The sequence below is a fragment of the Enhydra lutris genome, unplaced genomic scaffold (genome assembly GCF_002288905.1).
Source record: "Enhydra lutris kenyoni isolate GAN:26980312 unplaced genomic scaffold, ASM228890v2 scaffoldscaffold3, whole genome shotgun sequence".
Lineage (NCBI taxonomy): Eukaryota > Metazoa > Chordata > Mammalia > Carnivora > Mustelidae > Enhydra > Enhydra lutris.
This window is the reverse complement of record NW_019154087.1, coordinates 84,111,411-84,138,830: the sequence shown is the minus strand read 5'-3', so window position 1 is coordinate 84,138,830 and position 27,420 is coordinate 84,111,411. Positions and strand designations below refer to the sequence as shown.

Below are 27,420 nucleotides of genomic sequence, written 5' to 3'. Positions count from 1 at the left end.
CTAACTATAATTGCAAGACAGTGTAGGGGTATTTCTAACCGTATTTTTATTAACAGCAAAAATAGAGAAAAGGATGAGAATGAAAAGGAGAGGAAATGTAAGGAAATGGTAGTAAAGAAGAAGAATGGTACTCTTGTTTTTAGCTTAAGCACATAAAATTTAAGAGATGAAAGCTTTCCATAGTCAGGTGTAGTTTACAAAGAACCAAGGAGTCTGTTTTCCCACATCGGTGAAAACAACCAGGACATATTCAGAAATGAGCAAATGCGGGACGAGTACATTTTGATTAAATATTCAAATTTATTAAATAGAATTTATCTTTTGGTGAGTTAGTGGTGGAGGGGTAAAGAACCAGAGTTTTCATCATCTAAAAATATTGTCCAGGAGAAAAAAAGAGCCTGGTTTCCCTACTAGTGCCTGCCAAAGACAAATGTATTTGATCCCTTGTTTCCCTTAATAAAATGAGCTTGTTTTCAGTCTTCAATGTGCATAACTTCAAACATATTTGGGGAGGGAAGTCATAATTTCCCTTAAAATTCAGGCGTCCTACCCCTGGTGTTTGACATATGGACATAGGGAAGCCTTCTTTCCTGATGCGCAATTAAGACAAGGATTATGTTCTGAAAGAAACCCTGCAGAGGGAGAGGGGGCTGTGGGAGAAGAAATCAGCTAACGGATCTCCAGGGCTCCAGCCATTTCGTTTCCCCAGGGACTCCGATATGTCCCGAGGAGTCAGAACTTCTGGGCTTCATTTTTATTTTAATTCGCGGTCATGTAGGAGGTAAGTAGAGGTGGAGATATTATAGTGGCCTACACACATGGACACACACAAATATATGTAGGATATTTACTCAAGGTGCTGAGGTGTGTACACGGGATAAAATGCAGTGATCGTGAAGGGGAGAACCAGAATGTACAGGATACCTTCCCAGAGAGCTACCGCGTCCTGGGAGAATGAAGGAGGACTCCTCGGAGAGCAGCCTGGGGCCCCCGGGGGGTAGGGAGGAGGAGAAAATGGGGAAGGCGGGAAGGGGAGAGGAAAGGGGAGAAGGGGGGGAAAGGGGAAGAGGAAGAGGGAGGGGCGGTTTACTCTCCCAGGAGGGCTCGGCTCACACAATAGTCTCTCTCCCAGACCTCCTGGATCCTCTCCCCACCCCCCACTCCCGCTCTTCACGCGAGTTCCCACACTTCACTCCGCTACTTTTTACATTCATTCCCCAACCTCTAGACTCTAATGGAGGATCGTGAGCCTCTAGGGCACCCCACCCCCACTCACAGCCCCCCTCCTCCGGGCCAGGCCCCCGGGCTGCTGCACACAAATTAAAGAGTTTATTAGCAAACCCTGGGTTTGAGGCCCGACAGTCACCAGCCTCGGCTATTGCTCCGACACCCGAAACTGCCAACTACCCTATAGACTTTCCTTCCTCCCACTGCTGCCCCGTGCACTTTAGGTCCCTGGAGAGAGGAATGTCCCCAGTGCCTCAGCGGGATGGCCTGTTGGGGGCAATTCGAAGTTCAGGGATTGCTAAGGGAGAAGTACCATCGGGTCGCCTATTCCCTCCGCCGCCGCTCATCCAGACCGAAGCCGGTATGCGGAGAGGCTGGGACGGAGCCCCAGGACACGGTGGGCGGACGGGGCCCAGGCGCCTCACCAGGCCCTGACACCCTGCAGCGCGGCGGGCAGAGGACTCTGCGGGCTGGCGCTGGGGCCACCCACAGCGAAGCCTGCGCGGGCCAGAGGTGCGGGCGGCACGGGACCCGGGGGCGCACCAGCGTAGCCACCACCGTAGCCGGCGCCGAAAGGAGCGCCCGCGTAGCCGCCGTAACAGGAATAGGGCGCCGCGGCCGCGCTGTAGGGGCCGGAAAAGGCCGGCGCGCCGGGGCCCAGGCAGGGCTTGCCATCCCGCACAAGCACGGGCACCGCCACCCGGCGCGGCGCTAGCGGGTGGCCCGCCAGTTCTAGGGACTTGTCCTGGCGCTGTCTCTTGCACTTGTAGCGCCGGTTCTGGAACCAGATCTTGACCTGCGTAGGCGTGAGCTGCAGCGCGCCGGCCAGGTGCTCGCGCTCGGGCGCTGACAGGTACCGCTGCTGCTTGAAGCGCCGCTCCAGCGCCAGCACCTGCGCCTGCGAAAAAAGCACGCGCGGCTTCCGCCGCTGCCGCGCCTTGGGCTGCTCGGTGCTGTCCCCGCGCGTGCCGATGCCAACGTCGCCAACGCAGCGCTCCGGCCCCCTGGTCCCGCCGTGGAGGGGCGGGGCTGCGCTAAGGCCCGGCTCTAAAAGCACAGGAAGGAACAGCGTCAGCGTCCAGCCTCAGGCTTACCTGAGCAAATGTTGCGTTGTTTTTCAGGGGCTCCCCTCTCCCCTGGTAGCCTTCACGTCGCGTCCCCTTCGGTCCTCTCTGCTGGCCCCTCCCCACCGTCCCAGGAGGTCTGTAGGTTCCTTTCCCCCAAGCCCTGTCACGATTGTCCCTGCAGGCACATACGTAAATTGTGACATTCTAGGGTCTCCGGTGTGCGGCCGTTTCCTAAAAGGTAGCTGATCTAAGACAACTCCATTTTCTTCTTAGAATGTATGTGTATAGGTTGGGTGTGGGTGATTCGCTGTGATTCGATTCTAAAGTGTGGTTGAGTTTGGGAGAGTTTTTGCCGCAAGGACCGAGTGCAAATGTGGGGGACTATTACATGGAAATTGACTTTGGACTGCCCTTGGTGGAAAGAAGGGGTGTAGAAAGGGGGAGAGATCGAGATAGAGAGAAAGCGAAAGCGCTAAAACTTGGCGACGCGCTTGCCCGTGGGTTCCTGTCTGCCTGGTTATCTGTGGTGGTCCTGCACGCATCACCGGGTATTCTCATCCAAGCTCAGGGGCGGGTGTCCTGAGTATCTTCCACCTTCATCCCACCTTTGCACACACCCTTGTCTTTTTGGTTGTCAAGTGCACCGGCACCAGGGACCTGTCCCATCTTTCTTAGATGTGATGCTCTGTAAATTAGCAAAATAAAGGTGAACCAAATATTTTCCTGACTCTTAATTCTTGGCTCGGAAACTGAGTGTCCCTTGGAGGCATATACAAAGTTTAGATCCACATTTGACTTCTTAAAAAGCGGCCTCTTTCTCCTTTGGGTTGTCTTTGGTAAGCAGGTGGCATTGGTTTCGCTCTGACTTCCTCTTCCCTGGGGTGGTGTCCTACCCGGTCACCCCGAGATGGCTGTCTGAAGCCCACTGAAATACAGCCTTTCCTTGCCTTCTTCCCACCTCTCTTCTGTCTTGGCTAAACTGTGTTTTAACCCAAGGGTGGGTAGAGAGGAAACGCTGAGTTTTCATGGGAAGGCACGCCAGGAGAAACCAGGAACTTGGAGTGGCTGTAAGTTCATGGTCAGGCGACGCACCTAATTAGAGAAGGTGCGGGTTGGAAACTGACTTCAAATCCCCAACCCCAGTGGCACAATTTCCTATGAGCAGGTGATGGGGCTCTTTGGTATTTGAAGTTTGAGGAAATGAAAACTTTCTTCAGACAAGCCAGTGCTCAGAGAAACTGAGGCCATCTCTTCTCTCAAAGAAGAAAAATATGCACTGGGGTTTTATTCTTAGCAAATGAAAAAGTTGCAGCTGACCTTCAGCAACTCTCTGGAACTAGCAGGACCCCATTTGAGAGTCGCTGACCAGGCAGGCCATGCGGCTGCGGGGCGCCCTCCTGGTCACTGTCTGGAGCCCCTCTCGCCCTGTGTCCTTGAAAGCAAGTTGGTTTGGCTGGGAACAGATGGGTGCATTGCTTACCAGGAAGGTTCGATCATTGCGGGTGGCCCTGGGCTTGGTTCCTGGAGCTGGGCGTGGGTCCCTTCTGGGTGTCCAGGGCAGCCGCTTAAGAGATGTTGCTCAAAGTTCGCCAAAGGAGGAAGGCGCTGTGTGAGCCTTCAGCTGCTAGGTGACAGCTGTGGGCCAAGGACTGTGACCCTTTCTCAGCAAGGTCAGAGTGAATGCGGAGCTGGCTGAGCATCTCCGAAGGCATTAGTCCACGCAGAACACCCCCAGACTTCTCTGCGAACACAGCCAAGTCCAGTGTTCTCCAGCCTCCTGCAGTAGATAAATAACGAGGCTACTCGTCGAGGAACAACCGCAATCTAACCCTTTACTTACTCGTTGCGCCTTAAATGGATGGGCAGCAGCACAGCCTGGCAGGGGAAGGCCGATCTGCGAGGCCTCCCTGGGGCTCCCCGACCGGCACCAGGAAACTGTAGACGGAGGTGCAAAGGTTTGTCCAGAGGTAGAGTGGCTTTTTCATCCCTCCGAAGGTCGAGACTCTTCTGCGGAAGTTTCCTGGGTCGCAGGACACAAGGCAACACAACTCACTGACGGCTCCTTCCCTTCCTGCGGATGGACGAAGGGGCCGGGAGCTCGCTGTACGCGCCGCCAGGGTTGTGTTTTCGGAGAGCGGGCGCCCAGACTCCCCGGAGTCCTCTCCCAGAGCAGCGAAACCGGAGCTCCCCTTCTATGCTCCCAGACGCGGAGGATTGGCCGTCCAGGCCTAGGGACTCAGATATTAACTGATCCGGTCGCCACTCATTGTCCGGACCGGGAGTCCGGGCGGAGGATTGACTGCGCTGGCCAGGCCACTTAGCAAGCCCCAAGAAAGGGCTGCGATTGACCCCAGAGCCAGCCAAGTTTCCACTCCCTGGCAGTAGGTTGCTGTGATGGCTACACTTCTGGCACACGCTTTAGGGTAGAGAGACGCGGACGTTGGCAGGAAAGTCTGGTGGTGGTGGAGCACAGCTAAGATACTGTAGAGGGCTTCTCTGTAGGAAAGAGGAGCTGGAACTCTGGGAAGTGTGGCTGGCTGCGAGAGGGCGTGATGCGTTTTTAGGAATCAGAGAACAGGCTGTGGAAATTATGAACGCCTAAGATGCGGGACTTATTTTCTTAGGGACGCGGGAAGCACACTGGGTGTCTGGAGGAGATGGGAAGGGGGGCTGAGAGATCTGCCATTTGGAATCCTCTAATAAGAGAAAATGGGGCTAGGCCTTTGGAGCAGGAAAGACCCGGAGATGCGTGTAACCTGCACGCGTCAGCTGGTAGTGATGATGCCCTCAATAGCCATGATCTCCTTGTAGGAGCCAAGACCTGAGCACACGTACTCACCTGGCTCCCCGACCCGTTCTGCGTCCATGTCCGTGACTGTCTCACAGGGACCACCAGGAGACCCCGACTCGTCCTGCCTTCTGCCGCTGTCGCCGCCGCCGGCCCTGCAGGTGCTGGGAACCTCTGCCTTTCGCGGTTCTGGAACCAATCGCAGACACTGAAAGCTTTCAGGGATCCTCCGTGTCCCCCGGAGTTGCAAGGACTCGGAATCAATCTGCTCTCGCTCCAGCCTCAGGATGTCATTGACCGAGAAGGGGGTGGAGGCGACAGGGTTCAGCAGCATTCCAAAGGCGGAGGAGGCGGGGGTGGGGTGGCCCCGGTCCCCCAGGAGCCCAGCGCCCGGAGCTCCCCGTCTTGGCGCTGCAGGCGCCGCAGACCCGAGGTCTGGGGCAGACGCCCAGTATCCAGCACTGCGCCTTTCTCTGGGCCATCCCTGCCGACGGGGTGACCGAGGCCAAGTGACAAGATCGCTCTCATTGGTCCGGGCAGAAACCACGTGCAAACCCGCACCTTCCTCCCCCAGGAGCTTTCTTGCCGCGCGCTACTAATTCCACTCCAACCCCCAGCCACCCTCGGAAAGGTTTGGTTTGTGTTGCCGGCTCTCAAAAGCAGGGGAAACGGGAGAGAGTGCTGCGCGCTGCCCGTCTCTAGGTGAACACGGTTCAGGCCCGAGCCGCCGAGGTCAATCCCCTGCCCAAAGGGGCTCTCCTAGAGGACATAAGGGCTTGCGGGGTGGAACCCTTGCTCTACAACCGAAGCCTACCCATCGGGCCGGCGTTAACTCAACTTTCCAATCTTCCACCGAGGAAAACTGAGGTGGAGACAGCTGGGCACCCGTGGGATTGAAGGAACACGCTGGAGTCTTAGTGGGCGCAGGGTGGGGGCCCCCCCGCGGTGGGGAGCCGGATCCAGGCAGCCGAGGCTGGGCGGTGGGCAAGCTAGTCTTCACCCGTCGATGCCTATATTAAGCGGAAAACGTCTCACTTAGAGCAGAATCTGGGTCTGGGGATCCCAGATCAGCCATTTCATAGGAAGAGCTTCTCAGCTTGGGGGGTGAAGAAAGGGCTAGGAAGCTATACTGGGTTGGGGGCGCCTCTTTGCCAGCTCCACAGGTGGATGCGGAAAGGTAATAACCCCAGCCCTCTGGAAGGTGCCAGACAGGGGCTCACCTTGCCCTTCTTGTCCCCCAGTTCCTTCTCTTCCTCCTCTTTATTCTCCCTAAAGTTGTTTTCAGCGAACATGCGAACATGCATGTGTCCTGGTGTCCCCTTTCCCCCACCCCCAAGGGGTGGGAAGTTTTGACAAGCATTAGATCTTCAGAAAACCTCCTCTCACAAGGGTGGCACCCAGTGAAGAGAGAGTGGGGGGGGGGCGCCTTGGTGGGTCAGTGAGCTAAGCATCAGCCTTTGGCTCCAAACATGATCTCAGGTCCTAGGGTCCAGCTGGCTTGGGGCTCCCTGCTCAGCAGGGAGCCTGCTTCTCCCTCTCCCTTTGCCATCTCCCCGCTCCCCTGCTTGTGCTCTGGCTCTCTATCTCTCCGTCAAATAAATAAATAAAATCTTTAAAAAGAGAGAGAGAGAGGGAGAAACTGTGTACAGTGGCTATGAACGTGGGGGTGGAGTCAAAATGTCTAGCCCTTGCTCTGGAACACATCAACCGTGGGATTCCGCCAAAGTTTACCTCTGTCAACTTAGGTTTAATTTTAAAATGGAGATAAGAATAAGCCCATCATAGGATGATTGTGAGAATGGAGATAATGTTATGAGACCATCAATGGCCATCCACTGCTCTTGCTCATGCTACCTTGGTTCAATTAAGAAAACATGATTTGAGGTCGGCAACTTAGCACAGACTCTAAGGAGTTTAAAAATATCTTTTAATCAAAATGAGATCTCACTAGAGTTCTTTGGGATTTCAGATCAACTATTTCTTAAATAGATCTTCTTGAGAGAATTCAATATTACAAGAACGGTCTGGGCTTTATTACTACCTGAAAATCCAGATAAGTCTAACTCATCTCCCTAGGCTATGGGCACAAAATTTCTCACAAAATTGCAGCACAACGAACTAATGATTTCTTATACATCATTTCATTTAGTCTTTACATCAAAGCTATACCCCAAGTGTTCCCAGTTTCTCCTTCCTCCCCTTCTTCCTTTCTTCCTTCTTGTCTTCTTCAGTGAGGAGTCACCATCAGAGAGGTTAAGCAGCTCTGAGGTGGCCCAGCTCTCCAACAACAGGGCGCACCAGGAATCTGGTTTTGCGGAAACAGTACACCCCTCAACTTTTTGTCTGAATGATATAAGGCTTTACTCCCCAGAGACCTCGAAATCTTGTGATAACACATACGTTTCTTTAATTTTTTTTTCTGATTACAAAAGTTATTATTCACCCTTTGGGGGGGAATATAAGAAAAGTTGAAAAGAAAACAAGAGTCATCCAGAGGTGACCTACTTCCTTCTTTCTATATCTTTGCATAGGCTTTATGCGAATTTGTATATTTTAAATTTACATCATAAGTGTGTCCAGGACTTCATTAAAGAGTTTTTTACAAATGTGTTTTAAAATTATAATATAATAGTCCATGTTACGGACGATTCATAATAGACTGTGCTTATAGTTTTAGATTGTACCTATTGTTTTTCTGTCACTCAATAAAACTTCAGAGAAGGACGTCGTGCCTTCAACTTTGTCAACGCTTTGGATTATCTCCTCAGGATAAATACCTAGAACAAATATTAATGAATCAAATGTTTTAATGCTCATAAAACATATCCCACGACTTCCTAGAAAAATAGTATGATCGTATCCTCCTCTCTGCAGAGATTTACTAGGACTTCCCAGACACCCGAAAGTGGGCGAGTTTAGAACATTTTCATGTTCACAACATTTCACCGCCCCCTCGGCTCCAGCAGCTTTGCTCAGTGGTGTCCTCGCAAGCTAGGGCCGGGGGCGACCTGGGATAAAGACATCAAGCGTAGACCGCCGGCCAGCACTTATTCCGGGGTGGAATTCTCCCGGTGGACTATCACGCTCTAGGACGCTGGAGGGGGGGAAGAAAAAGACACCTTGAAAGGGTCTTGGCATCAAAGCCCTGAGTTCAAATCCTGCTCTCGGGTTCCAGCTTTGTTCTCCTCTCCTGGTTTGTTAGAGATCTGGGGCACAAACAGTCTTTCTGACCCCTGGCAGTTCGTGCAGAGTCTGCCTTAGGAAAAGGGCGGCTTGGGCTCAGGCTCCCTCATACCCAAAGCAAACCGGACGGAGGTGTGCGGACGGCTTTTGCCCAACAGCGGTGGGGAGAGAGGCTATCCTTCTGTCTCGCCTGTGCCCGCCGCGCAGCCCGGCTGGAGCAAACGTACTGCTCTCCTCTTTTCTTGCTCTCGGCTCGCCCGGGTCTCGCTCTCCCCAAGTCACCTCCAGGACACCCCACGTCCCCGGCCCCGGGACCGGGACCGGGACGCTGCGGTAAACAGCCCGGGCCTCGTCTTCACCCCTTCGTCCTCCTCTACCGCTACAGCGCACTGGGAGCGCCCCCTCGGGAGAGTGGAACTTGTAACGTTCATCTTACGTGCTCCGTCCTTTGCAGCCCCAATAACCACTGCCCCGCGGCGAAAGGGGAACGCGAGCGATCTGGCCACAGGCCAAAGCGGGGGCATCCGGGAGGGGCAAAGAGTAGCTAGGACCTGAGTCAAGAGCGGAAACTGTGAGGAGTTCCCAGCCTCTTAGGCAGGGCCCGGCACAGCCCTGACAGTGCACTGGGGGTGGTGTGTGTGTGTGTGTGTGTGTTCCCCGTTCCTAGCTCAAGGGCAGAGAAGTGGTTCATCTCTATTCTTTTTTTTTTTTTTTTTGTTTGTTAAGTAGGCTCCATGCCTCGCAGGGAGCGGGAGTAGGGGCTTGAACTCAAGATCCTGAGGTTAAGACCTTAGCTAAAATCAAGTGTCTGATGCTTAACCGGCTAAGCCTCACCTCATCTCTATTCTTGAAATGAGATGGAGGGGAACCTGGGTGGCTCACTCCATTGAGGGTCTGCATTTGGCTTGGTCATGATGGGGTGGGGGTCCTGGGGTGGAGCCCCAAGTTGGGCTCCCCGCTCAGCAGAAAGCCTGCTTTCCCCCTCCCACTGCTACTCTCTCTGCTTGTACTCTTTCTCTTTCTGTCAAATAAATAAGTAAAATCTTAAATAAAATAAGATGAGGTGGAGCCAGCCATGCCAGGGGTGTGAGTGGATCTGCCTTAGTACACTTAGGTGGCACAATAAATAAAATGCTAGCAAACCAAACTAGGTCCATAAACATGTGTGAAGCACTTACCCTGGGCCAGCTCAGTCCAAGCTGTGAACATACTAAGGAAATGAGAAGCCTCAGCCCTTTTCTCTCATCCCAGTCTTGCACAGGAGCCAGACTTTTAAATTATTTCCATGCAGTGTGACCCTGAGCACAATCATAGAAAATTTGTGTATGATATATATTGAACCTCTTTCCATCTGCAGTTAAAGAGTCCCCCTGCCCCGCCCTCCGCTGCCAGTTTCTTTCAGACCTTCCTAAAATGAAGGGATTCCCTCTTTTAAAATCCTATACACAACAGGCAACTCCAAGTGAAGTCAGGGGCTGGGGGCCTTGAAGGCCTGCAGGAAATCAGCTGAGGTTTTTCACGGGTAGCTGGATCCCCACCAGACTAGACTAGACTAGACTAGACTGGGGCTCTGGTCTGGGTCTGCTCCGCAGGGTCCTTCCAGGCCTTAGGCTAGTAACTGTGTACTTAATAGGTCTTCAATAAACATTTGTTGGATAAAGAAATCTGCCCTGTTTGTAGGGGATAGTCTCTAGCATACTCTGGGGACTGGTCCAGAGGTATCAGGCCCACCCAGGGCTGGGGAAACTGAGTCGCCCACAGTTGCGATTTCTGCTTTGCCGCTGTCTCTTTCGCTGGGATGCATTTTAAAATATTATAATATTTTTTATTTTTTTAATATGTGAAACATTCACATAATTCTAAAAGCCAAAGTTATGCAAAAATGTGTATTCCAGGATGTGACCACCGCACCTTTACCCTTTCTAGTCTTATTCTCATGACCACTCCCCATCCTTCCCCGGTTCCTACACACTCACAGTCTCATCACTATATTCTTTTTGTGCTTGTTTCCCCCCATAGATGATCAGATACATGTATTTCGTTTTTAAAAAAAATTTCCCTTCTTTACCTGACATGGTGGCATAACACGGGTAGTCCTCCTTGTTGCTATGAGGTAGTGGCACTTAACAGGATTTTTGTTTTGATATTATGCTTCTAATTGCTCCCCGTGGGTGGCTGTTGCTTTATACACAGGATGTCTTTTTTTTTTTAAGATTTTTATTTATTTATTTGACAGAGATCACAAGTAGGCAGAGAGGCAGGCAGAGAGAGAGAGGAGGAAGCAGGCTCCCCGCTGAGCAGAGAGCCCGATGTGGGGCTCGATCCCAGGACTCTGGGATCATGACCCGAGCCGAAGGCAGAGGCTTTAACCCACTGAGCCACCCAGGCGCCCCTACACAGGATGTCTTTGTTGTAACATCAGTGTCTGTGCCCTTTCTACCTGTCTTTCCTTTGCTCAAAATAAGCTGTTCCATGTCTACCATATTCCCATGACACTGAAAATCTCACACTATTCCTGACTGTTGGCACAGATCTGCATAACCTTCCCCCACCCCCCCCAGCAGATTGCATAACTGAGGTCTTAAGGCAAATCCTTTCAAAACAACTTGTTGAATTTTCTCATTTTTATTATTATTTTTAAAAATATTTTATTTATTTATTTGACACAGAGAGATCACAAGTAGGCAGAGAGGCAGGCAGGGGGACGGGAAGCAGGCTCCCTGCTGAGCAGAAAGCCCGAGGCTGGCCTTGATCCCAGGACCCTGAGACCGTGACCCGAGCTGAATGCAGAGGCTTAACCCACTGAGCCACCCAGGAACCCCTAAATTTTCTCATTTAAAAAAAAAAATGACGGTTTCTCATTTTTTCTTTTAACTTAATAGTCTCTATTTTACAAGATAAAGAACACAGAGGTTACCTGTGGTGCCAAACCACACAGCTATCAGATAGCTGGGCAGGATCCAGATTTCTCTGGAGGGAGATCCTGGGTCTTTTTACCACATGGCCGCATCACAAACACAAAGCTATTGCCCTTTACCTCTTCTCTCCTTGCGCACACTCGGATTCCCCCGGAGTAGAATGAAGATTTGAAAAATAACTCAGATTATTCTCAAAATAACTCTAGGAGGTGTGTAAAGCAGTTATTATTCCCAGGTTGCAAAAGAGAAAACCAAGACAAAGAAAGGTTAAGAGATCTGTTTGGGGCCACACATATCTCATTTCAGCAGGGAGCTTTTTCCCTTAGAGCACACGTGCTAAGACGGATGCAGTTGTTTGGTAATCGTCTTTTCTTATGTTTCTCCCTACTTCTTCACTCAGGATTTCTTAGCACCCTTGTTTCTAAGAAAAATTCACTACACATTTTAAAATTTCACTGAAGCTGTGACTTCAATTTTTTTCTGAATCATTTTATTCGATTCAGTAGATATTCTTTGAGTGCCTATTACATAAGAGAAGGTAATCATAAAATCAATCCTCCAAACCAAGGACATTTTTAAAAAGAAGGAAACACTCATGGGATGGGATGACAGGCACAAACCACAATTGTTCCAAACAAACCACAACATATGGTCACCCTATATATAAGGCAGTTTGCAACCTCTTAGGACACAAAGATACATAGCACACATGCCAGAATCCTCCAGGAGTATCCAGTCCAGTAGGGGAGAAGACAAGTGAGCTTTTATAATGGAATGTTGCCCGCACAATTTAATCTGGTGGACTGACATTAATGGGCTTAATTTCACCTGCCTGATGAAGGAGGACATTTTTTACTTTAATTATAGTGTCATCCTCAAGATCTATGATGTGAATCCGATTGTCATATTTAAGAGGCTGGTTGATGACGGGTGCATCCTTTTTTCCACAGCCTCACCTGCAACCACACACCTGAAGATCCCTCCTAGCACAGACTCCTCCCCAGAACCAGGGGTGCTCCCAGCTTCCATCCCCTCTTAGAGATACTCTTAGAATTTTCTCCTTTCGCTTAACAGTGTATCCTGGAGACCACTCCTGAACCTACTGGTTCAGAGAGATCGTCCTTATTCTTTTTTACAGTCGTTCATTGTGTGTGAATGTGCCTTAGTTTATTCAACCAATTTCCTGAGAATATTTAGATTTTCTCAATAGTTTGCATTACAAATGATGTAATGGTTGACATTGTTGCTATGCGTTTTGATATTGCTAGAAGTATATCTTCTGAGATATATCTAGAAGTAGATTATGGGTCAAAAGTAAATGCATATATAATTTATTTAGGCATTGTCAAATTCCTCTCCAGAATGGTTGCACAGGCTTGCCTTCCCCAAGCAGTGTATGAGAGTGCTTACCTCTCTGGTATCAGCCTGGACAACTGAATGTATTATACTTTTTTTTTTTTTTAAAGATTTTATTTATTTATTTGACAGAGAGAGATCACAAGTAGACAGAGAGGCAGGCAGAGAGAGAGAGAGAGAGAGAGGGAAGCAGGCTCCCTGCTGAGCAGAGAGCCCGATGCGGGACTCGATCCCAGGACCCTGAGATCATGACCTGAGCCGAAGGCAGCGGCTTAACCCACTGAGCCACCCAGGTGCCCCCATGTATTATACTTTTTAATTTTCACCAATCTGATAGGTGAGAAATGATATCTCAGTGTTGGTGTTTTTTTTAAATGATTTTATTTATTTATTTGAAAGACATCACAAGTAGGAAGAGAGGCAGGCAGAGAGAGAAGAGGAAGCAGGCTCCCTGCCGAGCAGAGAGCCAGATGAGGGCCTCGATCCCAGAATCCTGGGATCATGACCTGAGTCGAAGGCCGAGGCTTTAACCCACTGAGCCGCCCAGGCGCCCCTATTCTATCAAATTTTGAGAGTTTTCTATGTGTCATGGATCTGGGGTATCTGTGCTACATACTGCAAATATTTTATTCCTGCTTACAGCGGTCTTCTGACTTCTTCTACAGTGCTTTTTGTCATGCATTTTAATGTGTAATCGCTTGCGATTTATCTCTTGTTGACTCTGGATCTGAGACAAAGTGAGATAACCTTTCCCTGCACCAAGATTAAAGAGGAATTCACCCATATTTTCTTCTAGTACTTGCACAATTTCATTTACATTTCGATCTAGTTGGAGTGTGTATTTCGAGTGTACAGTGTGAGCTAAGGATCGAACGCTATCTTTTCCCAAACGGCTATCCTGGGGCCACGTTAACGGTCCGCCTGAGAGCACTTTCAGAGACGCTCTCCGCGAACCCCAGAACACCCGCGCGAAAATCTGAGTTAGGGGAAGAGCCTGCGTGGAGTGGAGAGGAGAGAGGGCGAAGAGCTGTGTTTTGCTGATCATATATAAAACAGCCAGCTTCTTCATTTCTCCCGGTGGTCTCCCCACCACCCCCGTCTCCGGCTTTCCGCGGTGGAGGCAGTTTAGTCTCCCGCCAGACCGCGGGGCCCCGAGAGTCGTCCCCGTGCGCCGGCCACACGTCCGGAGTAAAGCAGCGAATCCTGGAGCCGGGGTCGACGGGGCTCCTCTGTACGGGCCTCGCGGGGCCGGACGGCGGGTGCACCGATTCCGGGGCCGCGGCGCTGCTAGGCGGCACTTATCAGCGCCGCGCTGCAAGCTCCGTTTCAATCAACATTCCGGCGCCCGCCGCCAGCGCGCCCCTTTTGCCCAGCACCGCCCCTTAGCCGGCCGAATGACAGCGCTCCACCCCCACCCCTCCCCCCCGCCGCCGGAAAAATACGCGCTCGGCCCCGGCAACTCTGCGTGCGTGCGCGCGCGTGCGTCTGTGCGTGCGGGTGTGCGTAGGGCCTGCCGGGATCAGACTCAAAGAAATAGCGCGCCCGGGAGCGGTTTTTGCGGGGGTTCGCCGTGGCGCGGTGGGGCAGCCGCTCCTGCGGGCTCGGGGCCCGGTACTGGGAAGCCGGGTAGCCCGGGAGCAGCCCAGGCTGCCCAGACGCGCACCGCCAGACCGCAGCTGTTCTGTCAGAAACTGGCAGCCCGTCGTCTCGATGAGCCCTCGCGATAGCCTCCAACCTGGGCTGGGATCAGATGCATCGTAGCGTCCCCAGAGCCTGCCCAGGGGAGTTTCACGCACAATGACCCTGGGGGTCAGACAGACCCGCTTCGGCAGTTTTTAGTGTCTGGTGTCTTGCTCAGCTTGGGGATCCATGATCTCATTGATGTCCCTTTGAGATAAGTAAGCAGATGTCATTATCTTAGTTCCAGGGATGGGATGTTGAGATGCAGAGGGGTCCCCTAATTGTTTATAGTTATTCGTCTAGTGAGGGGGCAGTGACAGACCTGCATTCAGTACTCTGGGGGCCGAGGCCAGGGTTCCATGTTGTACCTTACTTAGGAGGTTGCCAACGTGCAAATTAACCATAAATGATGTTCTACTCATTATTGTTATTCTCTGCAAATGTGAAAGATGTCAACATTGCTACGTGCACAGACAGAATATAGGGCCACCTGTTCTCTGAAGGTATGTATGTGGGATGTCCAAAGTGGTAAATATTCTAAGCAGAATCTTTCTACAAAAAAGTTACCTTCACAAAACCCCTAAACCTGTTATTTCCTTAAAGTAATTGCAGGTTGCTCAACCCTATTCCAGGAGTGTTCTATTGCCTGCAAGAGCCAAACCAGATAAATCAATTAGGTTTATGAGTATAATTTTTAAAAGACAATTTAAGCACATCCTTTTTAAAGAATTATTTATTTTAGAGAGAGAAAGAGAGCTGGGGGAGGGGCAGAGGGGGAGAAGCACACTCTCCACAGAGCTCAGAGCTGGAGGAAGGGCTCCATTTCACCACCCTGAGATCAGGACCCTGAGATCATGACCTGAGCCTAAACCAAAAGTCAGTCTCTCAACCAAATGAGCCACCCAGGCACCCTGAAGTACTTCCTTTTGGAAAAACTAGGAACCTGCTAAGGTCTTGAGGGGTAAGGACTAGACCAGAAGGAAATAGTTGTGGTGTGAGCTTATAGTTAAACACCATCGGTCCCAGATTCTCCGGCTTCTGCTGGAATGGAAATGTGAATGGGCACCATGCTGTCATTCAGAATGTTTTGCCTCTCTAGAATTGAGTCCTAAGACATTCATCGTCTATCTCCCGCTGAGGCAACAGCCATGTCCTCAGATATCTGTAGGGCCGCCTGCTCCTGCGGGGTGCCTTGCATATAAGGAACTTAATTTGTAATACAGTTACAGCTCTCCATGCTTCTTAGCCCAGAGTGGATGCTAAAGAAAATGCAAAATATTTTGAGATCTCCCCCAAGGAAACTTGTGGATACTTCTCTCAGAACCTAGGAGAAGAGTACATGCGCTGGGAGGGAGAGCCCAGGGTCTTTGGAGCTGCAGGAGCACAGCCCATCACCCTTTCCCCAGTGGGCATTCTCCATACATACGTGGCAGCTGAGGGACAGCTGCCTGGACAAAGAGCACACAGGCACAGCCAGCATGTTGAAATTTGGTGCCACGTAGATAAATTATCCCGATAACCAAGTGTGTCTTCCCCTTCCGCCTCTCCCCCAGACAGTCTGACGCTGGGTCGATGCATTAGAGAGTAGGATGGCTCATTTAAAAGCTGACTTTGGAGAGGTCTCATGTTTTAAGCAGGTCTACTTTACATAGGAGAATATGCCCAGAAGGCTGTCACTGTGCCCAGAGCCCTTCACCCAGTGTCCTTTGGCAGGGTTCCTTTTGCCCTCTGCTGTCTTTTGGGTTTTTCTCCAGGACCTGGATACTGTAGGCTTCCTTGCCTACTTGGAGCAGGGCTGGAGTAGATTTGTAGCCACAGGGTTCTGGGCTTATTTGGAATAAAGTAGGGGATGTGTGGGAAATAAATTTATCCCATGAGAAGCTGGTAATACATTCTCCTTTCTCAAGTCCAGGCAATTTGGAGAGATTGAAGAACAAGAGATTTTTTAAAAAAGGATATAAAATGAGACTGTTGGGTGCCTGGGTGATTTAGTCGGTTGAGTGTCTGCCTTCAGCTCAGGTCATGATTCCAGGTTCCTGGGATTGAGTCCCGCATCAGGCTCCCTGCTCCGCGGGGAGCCTGCTTCTCCCTCTGCCTCTCTTTCCCCCTCATTAATAAATAAATAAAATATTTTAAAAAATGTTTAAAATGAGACTGTTAGATATCCAAATCTTTGAAAAGTTTTGCTTTGTATTTCCTTTTGATCTCTCTGGGAGTCCAGCATCAGAGACAGGAGGGAGGTGCCAAAATTGTGCCTATTATAATACACAGCAGACAGCGTCAAACTGAGTTAACCAAGAGAATGAAGCTGCCAGTCCTAACAGTCCTTGCTATTTTCTGTCTAATTCCCAGGAGGGTCCCTGCTTCCAAAGCTAACTGACCATTAATTTAGTAAACTCTAGGCTGTTCTTTTTATCAACCACCTCCCTCATTTTTATAGATAAACCCAGGAAGACTGTGGCTGCAAGCACACATTAGAAGCAAGAGGGCAGGACTTCTGCTCAGCCTGGGAGAGCCAGAGACCTGATTGAGTCCACTCGGCATGATTCGATGTCCGTGGACTCTCAGCCTGTGATCTTTACCCCCTTATCCAGTGCCTCCTTGCCAAGTAGCCTTTAAGAACTATAGCTGGCTTAATGATAAACCATTCACTATATTCTCAGTATTATATTTCTACTTTGAATGAAGGATGGACTAAATACCAGTAATAGCTAAATACTCAGTGCTTGCCGGTACTTTTCCTGATATGGGCTTTTCTTATATGTACGGTTTCTTACCCCCACTCCTTGTCCTCTTTTAGATGTCTTCATGGTTCCTTTAGGTCTTTGCTCAGGTCCTCAGGTCACCTCCACTCCCGCTCCTAGGGAGCGAACATTCAGGGAAGGGTGGAGAAGATAAAGAAATATAATACACTGATAAATTGTAGAACATGTTAGAAGGTGATATACAGGGGCACCTGTGTGGCTCTGTCCCTTAGGTGTCTGCCTTTGGCTCAGGTCAGGATCTCAGGGTCCTGGAATTGAATCCCTTATTGGGCTCTCTGCTCAGCAGGGAGTCTGCTTCCCCCTGTCCCTGCCCCCTGCTTGTGCACACATGCTCTCACTCTCTCTCTCTCTCTCTCTCTCAAATGAATAAATAAAATCTTTTTTAAAAAGAAGGTGATATACAATATGCAGGAAATAGGTGTGAAGAAAACAAATATGTAAAAGGATCAGAAGTGTGCTTGAGTGTGCACGAACTGGCACGCACGGGGGGGGGGCATTGCAATTTTGAAAGGGTGCTGGGAATAGGCTTCTTTGAGAAGATGCTACTTGAGCAAGGGCCCAAGGCGGACGAGGGAGTAAGTCCCACGGATCTGGAGGGCGTGTGCACAACTAGTGCAAAGACCTTGAGTCAGGATCAGGCTTGGTGTGCTGGGAACAGGTGGAGCGGCAGGAATGAAAGGGAGGGGGCAGAGGGGTCCCTAGACATGAGGTCAGAGAGGTAACAGGGCCTTTCGAGGCTAGTGAAGGACTTTGGCTTTTATTTTTGAGGGAAACTGAGCACATCGGAAGGTTTTGAGTAGAGGAGTAATATAATGGGACTTGAGTTTGTAAAGGAGCTGCGTGGTTTCTGTGTTCAGACTAGGCCGCTGCAGAGATGTTAGGAGGACTTGTTAGCTGGAAATCTAGACCACAGATGGAGATGGGGGACCGGGAGGAAGCAAAGGAGGTGGGGGAAACTGGTCAGGTTCCCAGTATATTCTGAAGGTTGAGTGAACAGGGTTTCCAGACAACTGGATGTGGAGTGTAAGACACTGTGAGACACAGAATCAAGGATGATTCTAATTTTTTTCCGGCTTGGATAAATGGAGAGGTAGAGTTGCCATCAATTCACAAGAGGACTGTAGCCAGAGGAAATTTTTAGGAGAAGACCAGGAGTTCAGTTACGAAACTTAAAATGTCTGTGAGACCAGTAGGAAGCAGGTGGGGTCAGGAGTTTAGGAGACAGGCCCAGGCTGAGAAGATACATTTGGGATAAATAAACTATCCAAAACCACAGTCCTGGATGAAATTGCCAAAGGCATGCATGTAAATAGAGAAGAAAAGAAGTCCAAAACCAAATTCTCAGGCAACCCAAAGGTTAAGCGGTCAGGAATTCAGAGCAGGAAAAATGTACAAACCACCTGATCTGAAGACTACAAAAAAGTCAATGTCATTTAAAAAAAAAAAAAAAAAAAAAAAAGAATGTGCTGGGCTGTTCTCCATTAAAAGACAAGAAAGAGACATTAACACCAGATTACATTTGGTGTACATTTCAGTACTTTTCAGCAAGTACATTTCAAGTACATTTCAGCACTTCCACTGGATACTGAGTAAGAAAGAAGCTATAAAAGACATTTTTGGAATAATGGGGGAAGGTTTGAGTTTGTATGGTATTTCATGTTATGGCAGAGTTAATTTGTTTCTTAGACATGATCACAGGGGAGTGGTTTTGTTCTAAGTGTTTGGAATGAATTCATGCCTATAAACATTCACATGTGACAGAATGGTAAGGGTTACCAGTGGTTGGTGGAATAGTTAAAGGGAGGATATGTGTATATTCACTGTACTGCTCTTTCAGTTTTTCTGTAAATTAGAAAAATTTCAAAATAAAAAAAGCCACAGGAAAACAGATTGGAGGAAATGAAGGAACCAGAATAGAGAGATCAGAGAGAAAAGGCATAAACGCCAGACTGGGCATTTGGCCTGGAAACCACCTGGAGGAAGTGGATGAAGCAAGAAGGAACAGAAACGATGTAAAATGCAACTCTGTTGTCAGGTAAAGTGACAAAAATGACTTTTAGATCTAAAACCGGTATCAGTGGTGACCTCGGCAGGACAGCCGAGCACAGCTCAAAGGTGACTGCTGCCTCTGCTGGCTAAGCCCTCTGACTGGGCTTCCAGGAGAAGGAGAGAGGGGCAGAGACCAGACAGAGAGAGAAAGAGAAGATAGGGAGGGAGGGAGGAGGGAGAGAGGAGGGTGGAGGAGGAGGGGGAGGGGAGGGTGGAAGGGAGGGAGAGACTGCTTATCTGGATGCCAGGACCAGCCTTGGAGAGTTGGAGGAGAGGCTATGAGGAGGAGGCTGTCTCCAGGAAGGGGAGGAAGGTCAGGAAAGGGAAGGCTCCCGGCTCTAGACTGTAGCCCTGCAGATTAGGTATTTTTCTCTCAAGGGTGGCAGGGTGTCAAACAACCTTTGAGTATAGTAAATACTGGGGTTAGCTTTTATTTCGTAGGGAGTGCATTTATTCAGATGGACGAAGCTGAGCAGGAAAAACAGAATAACTAGAATAAGGAGGACATTTCTTTGATTCCTTCGTTTGTACCATTCTGGGCGGCACCAGATCTTGGTGCCATGTGGGCTTGATATTTGGACAATTAAGATTAGAAAGGCAAATTCCCATGTTCTGTAAAGAGGAAGCAGCAGTATTTTGTTTTGCTTTTACCAGAAATTGCCTGAACTTAGTTTTCTAGGGATGTAGCTCTGGCCTCCGCTTGTTGATAACTTGGATACCAGCATTGATGATAGACCCCTCCCCACACTCAACAAGCCACGGTAGGTTTGTAAACTTCTTGAATCCCTCCCTCCTTTTTTCAAACGTAGCTAGATTCTTAAAGTAGCATACAGTCAACAAAAACAAGGGAAAATAAAGAAGTATGCACAAAACCTAAGATCTCCTAATTACTCACAGAAAAATTTTTCTCCATTTACTCTTTTTCATATATGTGTAATAAACTCCCTTTAAAGAAATAGGGATTGGATGTGCGGTATTCTAACTTGCTTTTTTCTTAACGTTATATTATGAAAAATTTTGCACATCATAAACTTCTTCTATAACGTGATATGAGCGACTGTTTATCCTGTATATCGACTGTATATACTGTATAATTGTAATATGACTGTATATGTTATTCTATGGATATGTACAAGTTTTTAAAGCTGCATATCTTTTGTGGGATATATAGGTTTCTTCCAAGTTTTCCCTTTAAGTGCTATTGCTAGAAATATTCCTCTAATAAGTGTGCTCCATGCCTCTCAAATTCTTCTCTGGGCAAAAGAAGTATGTTTGTGGAAGAGAGGGAGAGGAAGGCATTAGTTCTTCAGAAAGGCGGCGTGTGGTGGCAGACCCTGCTAGAAAAATGGAAATCACTACGAGATTTCCTTAGCGTAGTCCGCGCCCACCTCCGCTTCCCCCGCTACTCACCCGCCGCGCCCATCCCCTGGAGCTTGTCCCAAAATACTAAGTTCTGGGTGCGCGCCTGCCTCTAGGGACCCCTCACCACCAGGCTCCTTCTCTCCTGGGGCTCCTCCTCCTCCTCCTTGTCTCCTGGGACACTTCAGTTTTGGAGATGATCCCGTGGGAGAGAAGCAAAGGCATGAAGAAGTGAAGAGGGTGGGCTTTGGATGGGCCACAATCCTGGTTCCCAAAGAGTTCCCTGGCCTACAAAGGGCTGCTGGGGCTGGAGGAAAGCTGCCTTTGGGAACGGAGGGCGCAGCCTGCAGCAGGGATGGCCACACCCCCTCCCCACCCTCCTGGCCCATCCCGACCCCTAGCACGGCGGGTGGGACACCCTGGGCCCCCGCCCCCCACCACCTCGGCCCCCCGCCACCACCCCGCGGCTGAGAATTGCCGGGGATATGCCAGGGGCTATCCTGGAGCTCCAGAGTCTGCTTCATTTGGCTTTGAGAGCAGTTTGGCCACCGCTGCAGTTTCGAAAATGAGATGTGCTCGGCCGCCGGGGCCTTTCCCACTTAAGGCAGTCTGGGGCCAAGGAAAACCAATGGTTACAGCAGCCGCAACCAGAATCCTGAGGGTATTTGTCTTGCCACACGTAAGGACATCCAGCCAAGTACAGTTTTAAGGCACTAACTCAAAAACCTCATCGCTGTTCCTAAACATGGAAAGCAAAGCGTTAATACTTAGAAAAAAGACATGGAAAAATATTTTGATGACTTGGGGTGGGGAGAGGTTTCTTATAATAGCATGAACAATCTATATAAGGAAAGCCTGGGAAAGTGGACTTCGTTTTGGTCATTCAAAGCCAACCGTAATCTAGTGAAAAGGCAAGCCATCTTGAGCCATTTTCCCAGGACAAGCTTTTCCAGATCAACAATAACTTTCTTTTAACCAAGAAGAAATCTAAAGGGCCAATAAACATAAGAAACCTGTCAATGTTCAGACCAATTCTGTTCGTAGTAGGTCCGAAGTGGAAATAATTCAAACGTCCGAAGACAGTGTTAGAGTCACAGTATGGAATGTTCTAGAAGATTATGTATGGAGTAATAAGTAAATGATAGGTATGGAACACTACATAACAATGAAAATCGGTGAACCACAGATACAACAGCGATAAATCTTAAGGACATGATATTGAACAGAAGAAGCCAGATATAACAGAACACACACTAAGTGATTTCATTTGTACAAAGTTTTAAGAATAGGCCAAATTTAGGGGTGCCTGGGTGGCTCAGTGGGTTAAAGCCTCTGCCTTCTGCTCAGGTCGTGATCTCAGGGTCCTGGGATCGAGCCCCACATCGGGCTCTCTGCTCAGCGGGGAGCCTGCTTCCTCCTCTCTCTGCCTACTTGTGATCTCTCTCTGTCAAATAAATAAATAAAATCCTTAAAAAAAAAGAATAGGCCAAATTTAACTATGGTATATTGTTTAGGCACGCATCCATGGGTAATAAAAAAATATATATGGCAAAGAAATGAACATTGTAAAAAGTCAGGATAGTATTTGCTGGTAGGAGAGAGGGAATGGGAGAGGTCTATGATCCCGAAGTGACTGGCAAGAGCTCCTGAGAGAGAGTCTGTCCTGGCTGGCTATTATCCTAGTGTTTGTTTTACAATTGATTAGTCTTGACACGTTTTTAAATACACTTTTGGGGGCATGCTTTTATATCCACCCCCGCAATGTAAAAATGATAGAGACTGTCTGAGGCAGGATTTGGGGAGAAGCTTCCCTAATTTCTGTGAAAGGATGGGGGAGTGAGAAGATAAAGTCTTGCTGTTTTCAGCTAGGCACAATAAAGCAAAAATATCCTCACATTGTGGACATCACATGATTTCCTAGTGGAGATTCCTTAAGTCTCAATTGAATTCTGTAGGAAAGAGAAGTAATTTCTCTTTAATTTGATTGCAATGAACCTATCAAGCCTTAGCCTAAAAGAGCACCTCAATTAAAAAAAAAGATTTTATTTATTTATTTGACAGAGAGCGACACAGTGAAAGAGGGAACACAAGCAGTGGGGAGTGGGAGAGGGCGAGAGGGCGAAGCAGGCTTCCTGTTGAGCAGGGAGCTGGACCCAAGACCCTGGGACCATGACCTGAGCTGAAGGCAGATGCTTAAGGACTGAGCCACCCAGGTGACCCAGCACCTCAATTTTATTTTAAAGCAGCTCACCGAGTAAAAAAAGTTAATTATTCCTTTGCATTGACTGAATAAGTCCCTATTCTAAAGATTTTATTTATTTATTTATTTGACAAAGAAATCACAAGTAGGCAGAGAGGAAGGCGGAGGGGGAGTTGGGGGGTGTGTGGGGTGTGAGGGTGGGGGAAGCAGGCTCCCCTCTGAGCAGAGAGCCCCATGCAGGGGTCAATCCCAAGACTCTGAGATCATGACTTGAGCTGAAGGCAGATGCTTAACCCACTGAGCCACCCAGGCACCCGGAGTCCCTATTCATGTGTATTTTGAGTTAGGAGGCCAGCTGTCTGTCTGGGTTCCAGCCTTTGACCCAGGAGAACCCTAGATGGAGACTCTCCAAGCCATTCTTTCCAAGGGAAAGACTCTCTTTCCAAGGGAAACGTCAGCTAAGGGGACTGCTTAACTGCAGCCTTATTACTAGGAATGTACCGATTTGCCAGGAGAGAATTCTGTAGCAAAATTACAAAAGGACAGGGAATCAGAAAATGTAGAAAGTGGGCTCCCAGCAAGGCAGAACTTACTAGATGACTTGATTTTTTAAAAAAGATTTTATTTATTTATTTGACAGAGATCACAGGTAGGCAGAGAGGCAGAGAGAGAGAGAGAGAGAGAGAGAGAGAGAGAAGGAGGCAGGCTCCCTGCTGAGCAGAGAGCCCGATGTGGGGCTCAATCCCAGGACCCTGGGATAATGACCTGAGCGGAAGGCAGAGGCTTTAACCCACTGAGCCACCCAGGCGCTCTGATGATTTGATTTTTAAAATTAAAAAAGATAAGCGGTAGTTGTGGCAGCAAAAATATTTGTATAAAACTTATCCACAGCTTGCATTTTCACATGTAATTTCATTTATTATCATTTTAACAGAGTAGCTATACCTTAAAGTACATATTTTGAAATACACACTGAAACATCGACAAATGCTCTGTAGGAAAATGACATGTTTACTTTATAAATCTTAGAGAAACTTGCTCTTCAACTCCTGCTAATAGTAGTTTTTACACATGCCTGGTGTTGTTCTGGTGTCTTTATAGATGTGAACGTTAACTCTTTTAATCCCACTCCGGACCGTTTGAGCTGGACGTTCCACGTTACAGTTGGGGAAACTAAGGCTGGAGAGCCTAAGTTCTTTGCCTATTCAGTCGGGCAGAGTTCCAGAGGTGAGTTCTTGAAGGCCACAGTGCACTACCTTGGAGCGGTCCAGAATGACGTCCAGAAGTCCACGGAGCGGGTGGCTTCCGACTCTAGCATATGGAGTTTGCGAGGTCTAGTCCCGTCACCTATAGCTTTCCTCCCGTGACCGGGGGCGCCCACCCCACTCCCAGGCCAGGGCTTGCACTAATTAGCTTCCTCCGATCCCGGAGAAAATAGGAACCTATTAGAAGCCCAAACAAACCGGCCGGCTCTCGCCCATGCCCTCCTCCCAGTTCAGATCGCAACCCAGTAGATTTCTAGAAACAGGAGGCCGGGAGAAAAGCCGGAGGCCAGGGCTTTGGCCTTAGACCCGCAGAGGGGAGGGTGCTGGTGGCCTGGTGGCGAAGTTCTGCGATGCGGCCAACAATAGGATGCTGTCAGGAATGGTACAAAAAAAGTTCAGGGACCGCTTTGAAATGGTGGCCACCTCACTCGGCATTTCTTCGAAGGGCTAGACCGTGGCGCCCGCTTTCCCTGGGGACCGCTTCCTTTTGGACCCGTTGTCCACAGCCGGGTTGAGGTCCGCGTCCCAGCGCCGCGCCCCGCCTCCTGCTGCTTGACGCGCGGCAGGTTGGGGACTGGTGTGTGTGTGTGTGGGGGGAGGGGCAGTTGTCCTTCGACCTGGGGGTCGTCACTGTCACTCCAGCAGCCTCCCGTTGTGGCCCTGAGCCCGGCCGCAACCCGACACCTCGCGCCGTTGACGGCAGCCGGCGCCGGGGCGGTGGCTGCGAGCGCCCGGGCCCCGGGGAGGCGGCGGGGGAGCCGGGCGGGGGAGGCGGCGGGGGAGCCGGGCGGGGGACGCGCGGAGCCGACCCAACCTCCCGCGCCTTGTCTTTCCGACTGGAGCCTCAGAGCCGCAAAACCACCGGGGACCCTTTCCAGACTTCAGAAGGAGAGAAGCTGGCCAGTAGCGCGCTCCCTCCCGGGGCACTTAAAGGCACGGTGGGCGAAGCTTCCTTCTCCGATCCCGTCCTTTTTACCCCTACATATCCGATTTCCCTATTTACTTAAGAGTTTATGTTAATTAGACCCACTTCCCGAAAACGTAAATATTTATTTTAACCCGATTCTAGATGGTAGTATCCGTTAAAGCAAGGTTTGAAGGGCTATCTCTATATTAGCCAAATATATAATCAATTTAAAAAAGTCTGTCCCTGTACGATTTCTCATTTTACACCATCTGAGATTTGCACATCGCGTTCTAGAAGAGACACCATTTACGTTACCCATCCCACCCCCCAATCTAAAAACAGCCGCATTTCACAGTGGAGGTGCGCAGATACCTTCTCAGGGATAGAAACGCGCACAGGCTGCACTGTCGGCAGCTCCGGCTGCCCTGCTCCGCCCCGGCGCGCCGGGAAGTTCCGATCTTGCGGTGGCCGCTGAAGTGCTCCGTTCTGGCGTACTAGTTCGTCCGGGGGTGCGGACTGAGCTTCCTGCTCCACCAGCCTTTGGCGGGGGGGTGGATAGGAAGGACAAGTAGGAGGCCGTCCATCTACCTGCCATCCGATCGCACACAAAAGACGGAATCTAGTGTTTTGTAGACAAATTTAGGAAGCGGTTCCTGGCCTGCTTGCCGTCTTTTTTTTTTTTTTTTTTTTTTTGGTAACAGTTCATTTTTGGAGATGGTGCTCATTCTTTAAGTGGGAGTTTTTCCTGTAATAACATACAGCTCAGAGCAAATCCGATTTTATTTAAGCCTTACCTTCGGGTGAGGACCCAAATGTTGCAGCAAGGTGGGTTGGAAAGAACTTGGAAATGGACAAAGAGGCCTAAATTCTAGTCTTAACTCAACCATTAACTACTGTAATGGCCACTTATTATAATGTTTTTTATTTTTTCTGAAAATGGGTGTCATCTGCACATAGTAGTTCCTTCATTTCTTTCTTTCATTTTTTAAAAAGATTTTATTTACTTATTTGACAGAGATCACAAGTAGGCAGAGAGGTAGGCAGAGAGAGGAGGAAGCAGGCTCCCTACTGAGCAGAGAGCCGGATGCGGGGCTGGATCCCAGGACCCTGAGATCAGGACCTGAGCGGAAGGCAGAGGCTTAACCCACTGAGCCACCCATGCACCCCTCCTTCATTTTTTCTTAAACAAAGTTTACTAAATGTTGATCCTTCAGAGATGGGATATTTGACGCACACTGTTTGTTTATTTTAGATAAATAGACTTCTTTTAAATGAGAAATTTTAGGTTTACAGAAAAATGGGGCAGAAAGTACAGAGTTCCTGTATTAATTATTACTCCCCCAAAGTTTCCTCAGTTATCAACTGAGTTATCAACGTCTTGCATTAGTGTGGTACCTTTGTTGTAATTTATGAACCAGTATGGATGCATGATTATTAACAAAGTATATTATTTACATTCAGGTTCATCTTTGTGTAGCGTATTCTATAGATTGGGACAAATGTATAAGGACATGGATCCACTCATATAGGATCGTACGGAATAGTTTCACTGTCCTAAAAATCTCTGTGGTTCACCCGTCATCCCTCCCTTCCTGAATCCCTGGCAACCACTCATCTTTTTACTGTCTCCACAGTTTTTCCTTTCCTAGGATGTCATATGGCTGGAATCATATAGTAGGTAGCCTTTTCAAGTTGGCTTCCTTTAAAAAAAAAAAAAGATTTTATTTATTTATTTGACAGAAAGCGAGAGAGGGAACACAAGCAAGGGGAGAGGGAGAAGCAGGCTTCTTGCTGAGCAGGGACGCCCCTCCCCCCAATGGGCGGCTCCATCCCAGGACTCTGGGATCATGACCTGAGCCATAGGTAGAGGCTTAACTGAGCCACCCAGGAATCCCTCAGGTTGGCTCCTTTTACAGTGATATACACTTAAGTTTCGTCCATGTCTTTTCACGGCTTGATAACTCATTTTTTTTTAATTGCTGAATATTAATCCATTGTCTGTAGGTACCACAGTTTATCTATTCATCTATTGATGTCTACTTTGGTTGCCGCTGGTTTGGGGCAGTTATGAATAAAGCACCTATAAACATCTTTGTGTGGGTTTTTGTACACACACAAATTTTCAGCTCATCTGGGTAAATACCTAGGAGCACAATTGGCTCAGTCGGTTAAGCGTCTGCCTTCCGCTCAGGTCATGATCCCAGGACCTGAGATCAAGCCTCCAGCTGGGCTCCCTGCATTGCAAAGGAGTCTGCTTCCCTCTCTGCTCTCTCTCTCTCTCTCTCTCACTCTTTCTCTCAAATACATAAGATCTTTAAAAAAACAAAAAAGAAACTCCTGAACTGTCTTCCAAAATGGTGGTACCATTCTGCATTCCCACCAGCAGTGAATGAGATTTCCTGTTTTTTCCACATCCTCACCAGACTTCGGGGTTGTCAATAGTTTGGATTTTATCCATTCTGACAGTATCTCATTCTCATCAACTAGCCAGTCTACTGGTATTATCATTATTGGTTTAACTTGCAATTCACAAATGGGAGAAGCAGACTCCCCACTGAGTGCAGAGCCCTACAGACTGATGGTGGTGGGTTGCATCCCAGGACCCTGAGCATGACATTGTCCTAATAGAAAAATGGCCAAACGTCCCCCATCTTGG

General features: G+C 49.0%; 1 protein-coding gene across 1 annotated transcript; it reads right to left on the bottom strand.

The window, feature by feature from the left end:
- Positions 1 to 1,648: 1,648 nt before the first annotated feature.
- LOC111153272 (NK2 homeobox 6) lies at positions 1,649 to 5,416 on the bottom strand. The gene is made up of 2 exons (XM_022512191.1): positions 5,134 to 5,416; positions 1,649 to 2,274 (listed from the first exon to the last, which is right to left on the bottom strand). The coding sequence occupies exons 1-2, from the start codon at positions 5,414 to 5,416 to the stop codon at positions 1,649 to 1,651; spliced, it is 909 nt and encodes a 302-aa protein (XP_022367899.1).
- Between the last annotated feature and the right edge of the window lie 22,004 nt (positions 5,417 to 27,420).

What these genes read in the sequence shown, in the direction of transcription:
- LOC111153272 (XM_022512191.1), bottom strand. Translation starts at nt 5,416, where the DNA reads ATGCTGCTGAACCCTGTCGCCTCCACCCCCTTCTCGGTCAATGACATC. An exon ending in AGAACGGGTCGGGGAGCCAG is followed by an intron (nt 2,275 to 5,133) that starts GTGAGTACGTGT and finishes CTGTGCTTTTAG; the next exon opens with AGCCGGGCCTTAGCGCAGCC.